Here is a 13310-nt window from a genome sequence, read left to right as displayed (position 1 = left end):
GTTGTAAGAAGACCTAAGTTATTCCTTAAATGTTGTCATAGGTCTGCCAAGTCAGACCCCTGATTATAACGGGCATGTCTGTTATATCATCAGGGTCAGTCCCCTGATGATCTAAATCTTGGAATCTTTGGAAGAAGCTGTCCATCTTGAGTCCTAAAAGTGCCTCCACCACAGGCTTAATCATCATGTTAAAGATTCCAAAGGGCTTAGACGAGGGCCCTGCCCCTTCATCGGATGTCTGCATGGCACAGTCACTACCGCTTCAAATTCGCTGCTCCAACCTCCCAGGACGCCAAAAACAAAAGGAAGGAAATCAACGTTAACTTCCTGTTTACGGTCAATTTCTAGGCAACTGACTCTTTGTGAGAGCCTTCCTGGGAGGCCAGATTATCAGAACACAAGTGCTTACCTTCTGATATCAGCCTACAACCAGCCGCAGCCGGTGGTGGGAGTACCTGCCGGGCGGTGACGTGGGGAAGGGGAGGGGCAGGGTGGGGGGTAGTAATTGTTGGATTACGGAGTGTAACAGGTAAATTAACATATAAATAAATAAACCGAATTTCGTTGCGTGCACTGCATCACCAAATGCGATGCAGTGCGCGCAACGAATTTCGTTTTATTTATTTATATGTTTACTTACCTGTTACACTCCATAATCCATACATTACTACCCCCCACCCTGCCCCCCCCCCTCCCCACGTCACCGCCCACAGGTACTCCCACCACCGGCTGCGGCTGCCTACAACATCAGGTATTCCCAAGTGGTCTCACTTCCAGGTGTTAACCGGGCCCAACTGTAAAAAATACAAGAACTCCCAAGACTCCCTTTTGGTGAGCGGTGGGAGGAGACGAGCATTGCTGAAGCCTCTCACAAAAGACCGCTTTGCGAGTCCATGAGAGTAAGGGAGAAACTGATAAGCCTAACCCGCTATGGCATGGCATTATGGGCAAAAGTAGCACAAAGACAACACCAAACATAAAAATGCATGCTTACCTTATCTTACGCTCTTAAGCATAGGGTACAATTGCCAGAAAGTTAAGAAATAGGATGTGACACTGAGTTCCTGCCTTTTGTGGCGGTGGATGGGTAATGGCGGACATCTTTCAACTAGGGAGTAGGGTCTGCTGGGGGGGAGAAAAATCTCAAGTGTAAGGACTGCCTCCAGGAAGACAAAGAGGAGGTAAGCAATCTGTATGTGATTCTGCATTTGTGTAGGTAAGTGAAGATGGTTTGACATGTGAGAGAGCTAGTCTGTCAGTCTCTTAATTAGACAATTATTTACAGCAGAACAACAGGTCCAAATTTCAGTTTTTGCCTTTTGTTTGTATGGAGGAAGTGGGCGGGGCATTTTGCAGTGCTGTTGCCACTGTGTCAAGGGACCGAGTGAAAGGAACAAATGAGCCCTCAGTCTCTTTTTGAGTTGTAAAATACAGTAATAATCAGGATTTTGTGGGCCCCTCAAGGCTCTGGGCCCCGATGCCACTGCACCTCCTACTACACTCCTGACATTTTGCAAACACTGTACAATTCGGCCTTATAGAGATGTTTAAATCAAGTGGTACATGTTCAGGGGCCAGGAGATCAACTCCATGCTACTGACACGCAGCAAGTAACAGACTAAAATGTTGGTGACTTGTTTCTCTCCTTCAATTATCATGGAGACCTCAGCTCTTGCAGATACCTAATAACCATTGCAGGAACCCAGAGGTGCTGAGCTGCCTTCACTTAACAACACAATAAAACATGGCCGCATCGTACTGCAGTAGTTAACCTATCAAGCTCTTACTCCATGTGTACTGCACTGGCGACTTATGGTGAGGTTTCTGGCTGGTCCCTAGTAGGGAAGATCTGCTGCCAGTCAATCAACCAAGGAACAGAAACACAAATATAAGTCAAGCAGTCAGCTCCCCACATCAGGGTGCCCTGGGTGGGGAAATGAGAAGGATGTGGAATACACTCTGGTAGCAACCCCAAATCCTTGGGGTGTCTCCCTGGGCACAAGTGTAAAATGCTGTTTATACAGCCAATTTCAAATAAAGAATTCTTTTTCGCTCTTCAAATGTGTTTCTTTAACTCTTTCAGCGTGTTTTATTCACACATATTTCTTCATGGTTTATGGAAAAAAAAACATGTCCCACAATGCATTGCTTTCACATCAGGCGCTCATGATATTGCTTCCTCCCAATGCAATTTGGCGTAAGCCTTCACCAGGGTAGTATCTAAAGAAGGGATCAAAAATGATATGTTCACATTCTTGCAGGGCCGTACCCCCGAAGTATAGCCACCACCTTGTGATTGGTGATTAAATGCGGTAAAGAAAAGTATTTGTCGTGTTTTATGTGTGCTTTCTGTGATGTGGTTAAACGTGATCTACATGTGTTTATTTAAAAAGGACTTATTAGTCTCTGTTCTCTTAATGCGGTGTGCGTAAATCCAACTTATGCGCTCTATGATGTTAATACCCCCTGGTGCTGGTGTCTTTTAAATTCCGCGTGTTTGCGCTTAAATACTAGCGGCCATTTTACGAAAAGGAAACTATACATTAAGCAGCTCTAGAAGTGTGAATTCGATTGTCTCTTACCGGTATCCCGAGGGCAGGGCGGTTATCGCCTTCTCTGCTCGCGTATACGGATGCCAGAGTCAGTTAGTGATTTAAAACGTAAACATGAGTCAATACGTACTTCCTATTGTCTGTAGCATGAGTGTTAGTTTAACTCACTGTTGGTTAGTCAATAAAGATGAGAAAAAAATGCCTTAGTATCGGAAGGTTAAGATCGCGGTTTCTAACACCATCATAAGGACAATTGATTCATTACTGAACGTACTGCAAAAAAGCAATAATAATAATAAAGCAATAGTAAATAATAAACGTATTGTAAAACATTAAAGTAAAAACAATAATAATGCAAACACATTAATTAGATCCCAAAATACTGTGTGCTGTCTGTTGTGTCCATAATAATTTGTTTGTGATTGCCTGCAGACCGATAGGTACCTCCTAATCAGGAAGTGAATTAGTAGGTGTGCTTGTCTTCTATCACATGGTAATCTTCTTTATAGGTAGCATTGAAATTCTACCCTTTCATTCAAACCATTAGGTTTTAAAGTGTTCAGATAATAAATCCAATAATTCTCTCTCTTAAGTAAGGTGTTTCTGTTGTCTTTTCCTGCAGCCTTTTCCACTATTTCTAACACGCAAGCTTTTAGTTGGCTGATATGATGTTGAGCCTCTATGAAGTGAGATGTTACAGTGGACTTCATGGCTTTTGTTCTAATATTGCTCTTGTGTTCGTCCATCCGAGTTTTCAGTTTGCGTTCCGATTGACATATGTAGGCTTTCCCGCATGGGCATTTAAGCATGTAAATAATGTTGGATGTGTCACATGTAGCATTAACTCGTGGATTGATTTTATATTCTTTCATCGGGTGGGTGATATAGCCTCCTCGGATTATGTTATGACAGTTGTTGCAGTTCCAACATGGCGTTGTGCCACTGTATCCTTTTTTGTTAATAGTTCTGGTTGGGTACCTTATAATTTTTCCTATGTTTTTAGCTCTTGTCTACGCAAATAGAGGTTCTTGTTCAAAGATGTTTCTGAAATCTTGTTCCGTTTTCAATACTATCCAATGTTATTTAATTATTTTCCTGTAGTATCGACTCATGTTAGAATACTTGCTTACACATGTCATTCTCTATTCCTTGGTTTTTGGTTGTGCTGTTAAGAGTTCATCTCGTTTTGTTGCTGGTTCAGTTGAAAGCTTGTGTCAATAGATCCTCCGGGTATCCCCGTTGTTTAAAACGTAATATCATGTGATTGGACTGTTCTTTCTTTTTCATGGTGTCCAAGACGACCCTTTAGAACCTCCGCAATTGAGAATATGGTAAATGCTGTTTTAGTGGCAGTGGATAAAAACTTTCGTACATCAAGGTGCTATTTCTGTCCGTCGGTTTTCTATAAAGGTTTGTTTCACAGCCTGTGGATTATTTAGTGATCTCTACATCCAAAAAGTTAATGGTCTGTTCATGGATTTCAAAGGTGAATTGGATCCTCTCATCTATGGTGTTCAGTTGTGCTATTTGAGTTTCTAATGCGTTTGTTGTTCCTCTCCATATGATGAAGTGATCATCTATGAAGCGTAAATACAATTGTATTTGATCTTTCCATGGTGTGGTGTTTAAGATATTTTTTTCTTCAAAATCGCTCATGAATATATTTGCATATGTTGGTGCTGCGCAATTGCCCATAGATGTTCCACTCTTTTGTACGTACTAGATGTTGTCCCATTTAAAGTAGCTATGCATTATTGTGACTTCTAATAGTTCCATCAAAATACTTTCATATCTTCATTATATTCAGTGTGCAGTAATGCCTTTTCTACCACTTCAATGCCTTGTTGGTGAGGGATTGATGTATATAGGGATTTTACATCAATGGGTTCTTCTTCTGTTATGGTGATGTTATTAAGTTTATTCAGAAAATCTGTAGTGTCCTCGAGAAACGATCTCATCTTGATTACACACGGTTGCAAATATCGCTCCAGAAACTTCCCCACTGGTTCATGCAGACTTCTCCTTGTAGATGCGATGGGACGGCATGTGGTCTTAGAGGGTCCTTATGAATTTTAGGTACCATGTAAAAACTCTGACTTATAGGATTATTCTGAGTGAGATATTTCTTAATTTTCTCATTAATGGTACCTCCGTCTACTGCTTTCTGAATTATACTTTCCAATGTGGCTTTGATTTCTGTGGTTGGATTGAAATCCAATTTCATGTAGATGTTTTCATCCTGTAAATGGTTATTCACTTGTTCCAAATAGTATGCAGTGTTTAGCAGTACTAGGGCTCCCCCTTTATCAGCTTTCTGACAGGTTACTTCTTTGTAGTTTGAAATTGACCGTAGAATGCCAAATTCTTTGGCTGATAAGTTTTTGTGTTTGGATTTGTTGTGAAAATTAAACTTTGATAAATCTTGTTTGACTACCTGTTCAAACAGGTCTAGAGCCTTGTGACTCATCTGTGCCATATAGGTACTGACTGATCTTAATCCTTTTAACAGATCTTCTTCCTCTGTCCTTTGTTCTGTTATCACGTTTTCAAAAAAATGACGAAGTCTTAGTTTTCTCATCAGTTTGAAAAAACTGATGTTTATCTCCAACAAGTTTGTGTGAGCTGTAGGTACAAAAGATGTTCCTTTTTGAAGCGATCGTATTTGGCTTTCATTAAAGTGGTAATCCGGTATGTTAATCACTAGGTTATTTTCTAGGTTCATTTCTTACTTTTGTCCTTCTTTGCTCTTACATTTCTCGTCTGAGGAGGTCCTTTCTCTTTCTCCTTGTCTTTTTCTTTTTCCTCACCAGGGTCTTCCCGTTCGTCGCAGCCTACTTCTAAAAAAGGAACAGTAGATGAAGTGCTTGCCCTTGTCTGTTGTTGTCCTTGCGTTATATTCAACCTTTGAATGTTCCTTGTTGAAGTCTCGCTATCAGATGATGAAGTGTCTGTGTTTGTTGTGTAGGGTTTACTTTGTCTTATTTTAGCATAAATGTCGGCCCAAGTAATTTACTTCCCCGAATTTATAATCAGTGGTGTCCCTTCGATACTTTCAGATTTTTCTTTCGTTGACTTCTTGAGAGTGTTTCTGTAGTTGATTGTTATTTTAGACAATTTGTCCGCTATTATTGTTTTCTCTAGCTCCATCTTGACCACTTCGATTTCTTTCCTCAAATCCTCCAGGATGTTTGATAGTTCTTCTATAATTAGTAGGATAAAGTCCAGGGAGCACTTATTTAGTATTGCATACCATCTTTCAGTAAATATCTGTGTGTTTTTGCATAAGGATGGCTTTAAGGATATTCTCAGGCCCCTAGGAATTCTCACAGCTTTATGGTACCTTATCATCGTGCTGGCGTGTAGTCGCTGGTTAATTTCTTTACTAGACAAATGAAGTAATTGTCAGACGTGTTGTTCTTTGGTCCGGGTGGCTGTATATTCATTCTGTGGATTCCTCTTGCATTAGTGCATAAATTCGTGAAATCTCCTCATTGTCGAACGCAAATGTCTCTGCCCTCGATTCAGTGAGGTTGGTTATTTCTTCATATTGCATCTTTAACAAAATGCTTGCTATGACCATTGAGCAGGTATGGTTTGAAATATGAAAGATCAAAATAGATTGTGCACAGCTTGTACTTTTTCCTCTGTCTGACAGTGTACCATGCTCCTGGGAATCACTCCCTGCTCGGAAGTGTAAATAATATACACTCTGGTAGCAACCCCAAAGGAAGAGAGAATGACATGTGTAAGCAAGTATTCTAACATGAGTCGACACTACAAGAAAATAATTAAAAAACATTGGATACTATTGAAAACGGAACAAGATTTCAGAAACATCTTTCAACAAGAACCTCTATTTGCCTACAGAAGAGCTAAAAACATAGGAGAAATTATAAGGTACCCAACCAGAATTATTAACAAAAAAGGATACAGTGGCACAACTCCATGTTGGAACTGCAACAACTGTCATAACATAATCGGAGGAGGCTATATCACCCAACAGATGAAAGGATATAAAATCCATCTACGAGTTAATGCTACATGTGACACATCCAACATTATTTACATGCTTAAATGCCCAAGTGGGAAAGCCTACATAGGTCAATCGGAACGCAAACTGAAAACTCAGATGAACGAACACAAGAGCAATATTTGAACAAAAGCCATGAAGTCCACTGTAACATCTCACTTCATAGAGGCTCAACATCATATCAGCCAACTAAAAGCTTGCGTGTTAGAAGAAGTAGAAAAGGCTGAATGAAAAGACAACAGAAACACCTTACTTAAGAGAGAGCATTATTGGATTTATTATCTGAGCACTTTAAAACCAAATGGTTTGAATGTAAGGGTAGAATTTCAATGCTACCTATAAAGAAGATTACCATGTGATAGAAGACAAGCACACCTAGTAATTCACTTCCTGAATAGGAGGTACCTATCGGACTGCAGGCAATCACAAACAAATTATTATGCGGTACAAAAGGGGGTGGTAATGGACGGAGCATCTGAACCAATCAAACACTCACACCCAGTCAAAAGATCTGGGTTAAATCCATCACCGTTCTTTAGCCCACTCTGCCACCCCAGTTCAGACATGGCTATATGCAAATCAGTCTGACTCTGTGCCTCATGGAAACAGTCCAGCCCGAACTGCCAAGCCATGCCTTCCCTGGACCGGAAACAAGCTTCCGAGGACCGGTTTCTGGCAATCCAGCCGTCCTCAGCCCGACTTGCTTGAATCCAGTGGCAAAGTGAGCAAGGGACTCACGTCTGAGCATACCCAGCCACACTTATGGCGGCCAAAAGCGGTACAAAAGGGGGTGGTAATGAACGGAGCATCTGAACCAATCAAACACTCACACCCAGTCAAAAGATCTGGGTTAAATCCATCACCGTTCTTTAGCCCACTCTGCCACCCCAGTTCAGACATGGCTATATGCAAATCAGTCTGACCCTGTGCCTCATGGAAACAGTCCAGCCCGAACTGCCAAGCCATGCCTTCCCTGGACCGGAAACAAGCTTCCGAGGACCGGTTTCTGGCAATCCAGCCGTCCTCAGCCCGACTTGCTTGAATCCAGTGGCAAAGTGAGCAAGGGACTCACGTCTGAGCATACCCAGCCACACTTATGGTGGCCAAAAGCGGTACAAAAGGGGGTGGTAATGAACGGAGCATCTGAACCAATCAAACACTCACACCCAGTCAAAAGATCTGGGTTTAATCCATCACCGTTCTTTAGCCCACTCTGCCAACCCAGTTCAGACATGGCTATATGCAAATCAGTCTGACCCTGTGCCTCATGGAAACAGTCCAGCCCGAACTGCCAAGCCATGCCTTCCGTGGACCGGAAACAAGCTTCCGAGGACCGGTTTCTGGCACTCCAGCCGTCCTCAGCCCGGCTTGCTTGAATCCAGTGGTAAAGTGAGCAAGGGACTCACGTCTGAGCATACCCTGCCACACTTATGGCGGCCAAAAGCGGTACAAAAAGGGGTGGTAATGGACAGAGCATCTGAACCAATCAAACACTCACACCCAGTCAAAAGATCTGGGTTTAATCCATCACCGTTCTTTAGCCCACTCTGCCACCCCAGTTCAGACATGGCTATATGCAAATCAGTCTGACCCTGTGCCTCATGGAAACAGTCCAGCCCGCACTGCCAAGCCATGCCTTCCCTGGACCGGAAACAAGCTTCCGAGGACCGGTTTCTGGCACTCCAGCCGTCCTCAGTCCGGCTTGCTTGAAAAAACAAATTATTATGGACACAACAGACAGCACGCAATATTTTGGGATCTAATTAATGTGTTTGCATTATTATTGTTTTTACTTTAATGTTTTTACAATACGTTTATTATTTACAATTGCTTTATTATTAATATTGCTTTTTTGCAGTACGTTCAGTAATGAATCAATTGTCCTTATGATGGTGTTAGAAACCGCGATCTTAATCTTCCGATACTAAGGTATTTTTTCATCATCTTTATTGACTAACCAACAGTGAGTTAAACTAATACTCACCCTACGGACAATAGGAAGTACGTATTGACGCATGTTTATGTTTTAAATCACTAACTGACACTGGCATCCGTATACGCGAGCAGAGAAGGAGAGAACCGCCCCGCCCTCGGGATACCGGTAAGTGACAATCGAGTTCACACTTCTAGAGCTGCTTAACGTATAGTTTCCTTTTCGTAAAATGTCCGCTGGTATATAAGCGCTAACACGCGAAATTTAAAAGACGCCAGCACCGGGTTATTAACATCATAGAGCACCTAAGTTTGATTTAGGCACACAGCATTAAGAGCACAGAGAATAATAAGTCCTTTTTAAATAAACACCTTTAGATCACGTTTAACCACATCACAGAAAGCATGCATGAAACACGACAAATACTTTTCTTTACCGCATTTAATCACCAATCACAAGGTGGTGGCTATACTTCGTGGGTACTACCCTGCAAGAATGTGAACATATCATTTTTGATTTCTTCTATAGATACTCCCCTGATGAAGGCTCACTCCAAAATGCATTGGGAGGAAGCAATATCGTGAGCGCCTGATGTGAAAGCAAGGCTTTGTGTGACATGGAGTTTTTTCCATAAACCATGAAGAAATATGTGTCAATAAAACACGCTAAAAGAGTTAAACAACACATTTGAAGAGCGGAAAAGAATTCTTTATTTGAAATTGGCTGTATAAACAGCATTTTACACTTGTGCCCAGGGAGACACCCCAAGGATTAGGGGTTGCTACCAGAGTGTATATTATTTACACTCCCGAGCAGGGAGCGATTCCCACGAGCACGGTACACTGTCAAACAGAGGAAAAAGTACAAGCTGTGCACGATCTATTTTGATCTTTCATATTTCAAACTAAGGATGTGGAATAGTCATAATTGAAAAGTAGGACATGTTGACACTACACACTTGCCACATTTGGAATGGATCAAGAACACAAGTGCCAGCAAGGCAGTGGAATGCTGCTCCAGAGTCAAAATGGCCCCAAAAAAGCACAAGCTGCTAGGTTGGATCACCTGAGTTTAGAATTAAATATCAATTTGTAGCTCCCTAAGACGTAGTGGGACTAGATGTTTTAATGTTGGTTGACGGGTCATCATTTGGGGCAGATTCAAATATTGTGCATCAGCACATCATAGAAATCAAGTTGAGAACAGCTCACATTATAGGAGGTGCTCCAGTTCACGAATGAAGTGCATTGGAAAAGTAGTTTTCATCCTAGCTTTCAGAAGCAGTAGACTGGCCAGCTACAGAATGAAGTGAATAGGCAGAGCCCCCTGTCATTTCAACTTCTAGAATATATAAAGGTGGAGAGATTCAAGACAGATCTATTGGGAGAGTTGTGTGAGGGTTCCAGGGCTAAAAAAGCAGAGGTTGCTGGATTGAAGTGTGTCAGCAGAGTTATATGTTGATCTCCCATCTGAAATAGCACAAGGGCATGCAAATCAAAACTGAGGAGTATTTTCTCAGCTATGTGCTGGCCACACTGCTGGTGAAGGAGGCAGTGGTTCAGAGGGCACCTCATGAGGAATATCTATCATGTTGAGAGGTTGGATTTTCTGGCTCCTTTCTATATCTCCTGAACCTTTTGCAATAATCTACTTGCTATATAATGTATCCTCACCATGGTTCTCTACCTTGCTGCCTAGCCAGTGGTGAGGTCATTAGAATGCTGGAGTGTTTGTGCTTGAAGGAGGAGAGAGTTGGAGTGTATTGGCCGAGCGGCAAGACGGCTGCTCCTGGTGGGGCATTATATGGAACTTACATCTTACTGTAACTTGTAACTGAAACTGTAACTTGAAGAATAAATCCATAACCTTTTCCTACATGACCTATCTATGTGGCATACTTCGTTTTAACACCTTTCTTCTGATTGTGCTGTACATTTGCACTCTTTAGGGCTACCCAACATTTGTAGACTCCCGCAAGCCCTTCAGGGCTTTATCTAAGCCACGCACCTTGTCCCATTTAGTTATAGCAGTACAAACCAACAAAACAATCCATTATTTTGCTTAGAATTGTAGTGGTGTTTAGTTGTGCTACAGTGACAAGGTGTATTACACTATTTTGTAGATGTTGATGTGCTGTGATTTATAAGATTTCTACATAGACAATTTATGAGATATCTTGGGTCACTCTTTATCTCTTGTTGTTGCAGGTTATGGGCATGCTGCCCCCGGAACCGATGCAGGAAAAGTATTTTGTATGTTCTACGCTGTCCTTGGAATCCCTCTGACCCTCGTTATGTTCCAAAGCCTCGGGGAGCGCATGAACACCTTTGTCAGATTTCTCCTGAAGAAGCTGAAGAAATGTTTCCACATGAGGAAGACGGATGTCTCCATGGAGAACATGGTCTTTGTGGGCTTCTTATCATGCATTGGCACACTCTGCATTGGGGCGGCCGCATTTTCCTACTTTGAAGGATGGACCTTTTTTCATTCGTACTACTATTGCTTCATAACGTTGACGACCATCGGATTTGGAGACTTTGTTGCTTTGCAAAAGAATGAGGCGCTGCAGAAGAAGCCGCCCTACGTTGCATTCAGCTTCATGTACATTTTGGTGGGGCTGACAGTCATTGGGGCATTCCTCAACTTAGTTGTCCTGAGGTTCTTAACCATGAACTCAGAAGATGAGCGTAGGGATGCAGAAGAAAGAGAATCCCTACGGAGAGCCCATAATAACATCAGCTTGAGACGTAAAGACGATGACAGAAGTAGAAGCTCTATATTTCTGCCATTGGGGGACAGAACGAGTCAGCTGAATCTCATCCCGCTAATTCAGGAGGACACTGAAAAGCACAGACGTCAGTCCGCAGGTGGAGCTTCTCGTGTAGGCTCATTCTGCACATGCATGTGCTACAAATCCCACTTATGTGACAGCCCAGCCATATCGCACCAGGATACGTTGAACTGTCACACGAATCCTGTGTATTATAACTCCATTTCTTATAGGATAGATGAAATCTCTATGAGCACACGGGACAACACTGGGTTTTCTTCACCCGGAAGTACTTGTTCGCAGATGAACCAAAGCTGCCACGAGTATCTTAGGCAGAGGAGAAAATCTATTTAAATTGACATTTGGCTCTGATTTTATACTTTGATACCTAATGCATAATGTAAGATAAATGAACGATTAACACAGCAGATAGATTCTTCTGCACAGAGTTTGCCAAAATGGCTGCCAGTTCACTCGTCTGTGACATTGTGGTCCGTGGAAGTGACAGCGAAAGGGAATTAAACATTATTGCTCAATATTCTTTTAAAACTTCTCTGCCATACCGATTGCAGATAGTGCATTACGCATATTGTCTTTTTTTTTGCTATGATTAATCTTATAATTAACATTTTTTTCTATAAATACACATAGGCATACTGTGGAAATCTGTATCCTTTGTTTCTAGTGATTACGCTCATCCCTTTGACAGTGCTCCATAAAACCTGGTTTATATAATATTATCTGTTGGGCTGGTTTAATGTGTTACAAGTCGTGTTCTCTCATCTCTAGTGCATTGCCACATCTTTTTGAATCAATGTTCCACTTGACCATGTGAAAAACATAGCCTGCCTGTGATGTAGGATTGGAAAGCCTAATAACAAGTATATTATTTCCTTGGAATCAATATTGTTATTAGATGTTATGCAGACTTCCCCAAACTTAACAGCACTTTGAACACATTTACTTCTTTTATGACAGCTGTTGTCTTAAAATGGGCAATATGTAATACTGTTTACGACATTAACCCCTTAAGCGCTGCACCCGTCCAGCGGCCGACGGCATCACTACCTCGGGAGTGCTGCAGTCGGCCGTTGGACGTTCCAACTGCACCTGCGCAATGGAACGTTCAGCACTGGAGCTGGACGTTCCAAAGCAGCTAAGGCGTTAAACAGTTGCAATGTGGGGAGGGGGGCTCATTAACTTCTACCACCATGCCACAGTGACTTGAGACACTTTCTTACATGAACTGCCATAAGAGGAAATTGAAAATAAATACAGAGTTTTCTGGACCACAGTGGAGACCGATTTTAGTGGATATAATACAAATAGCCAGGTATCCAGAAAATGCAGCAAAACCCTCTAATATAATTGGTGTACACTGCTATGCTATCCAGCAGGCTCAGCTGAAAAAACATGGATTGAATATTAATTAATACTGAGATACGTTGACACCCATCTACTTTGTATCTTATACAAATTAGCGGGCAGTGAGTACCAGCTCGCATTGCTGTGGATTACTTCACTTTGCACTTCCACATTCTGGTAGTACTTAACCTACACGGTACTCATGCCCCAAATTCACATAGTCCAAAGGCTGTTCTCATGATTTGCATGCTTATGTTCTTACTTTACGTTGGGTGCCATTTTGGAAGGTATCTCCAGGGTGTGGCAGTTGAAGGTACTGTGTAGGTTAAGATGGATAGATAATGCATAGGGATTGATAATTCGTCAATTGAGTAATTCATGAATATGAGGCCTCTTACAAATGAACACGCATAATCCCTTTGTCCATCATGATCATTGTTTTGATTTCCAGCCGAGAGCCACATAAAATGACTGGGAAGAGTAAGAGGCAGCTTAGATGCGTGTGAAGATTTAAGCAGGGACTAAGCCTAATAAATCCTCCTCTTCCAACACTTGTCCAGATCCCTGAATGCACCAGGGGTCTCTAGCCCTACTGTAGAGAAAAATCTTATCGTCCTTCCCGATCAGTACAAAAGGGATTAAGGGTGCGTTATTGTTCTC

General features: G+C 41.9%; 1 protein-coding gene across 2 annotated transcripts in view; it reads left to right on the top strand.

The window, feature by feature from the left end:
* The window catches only part of LOC147706112 (potassium channel subfamily K member 9-like), a 139141-nt gene extending 127121 nt beyond the window's left edge, over positions 1 to 12020 (top strand). For both annotated transcript variants that reach the window (XM_086929036.1, XM_086929035.1), the window contains exon 2: positions 10723 to 12020. In XM_086929036.1, the coding sequence (XP_086785162.1) occupies positions 10723 to 11639 (917 nt within the window). In that variant the 3' untranslated portion in view covers positions 11640 to 12020. The remainder of the gene's footprint in view (positions 1 to 10722) is intronic.
* The last annotated feature ends 1290 nt before the right edge of the window (positions 12021 to 13310 follow it).

The sequence above is a fragment of the Lissotriton vulgaris genome, chromosome 7 (assembly GCF_964263255.1).
Source record: "Lissotriton vulgaris chromosome 7, aLisVul1.2, whole genome shotgun sequence".
NCBI lineage: Eukaryota > Metazoa > Chordata > Amphibia > Caudata > Salamandridae > Lissotriton > Lissotriton vulgaris.
Note: the sequence above shows the minus strand (reverse complement) of the source record. Positions and strands in the feature narration are given on the sequence as shown.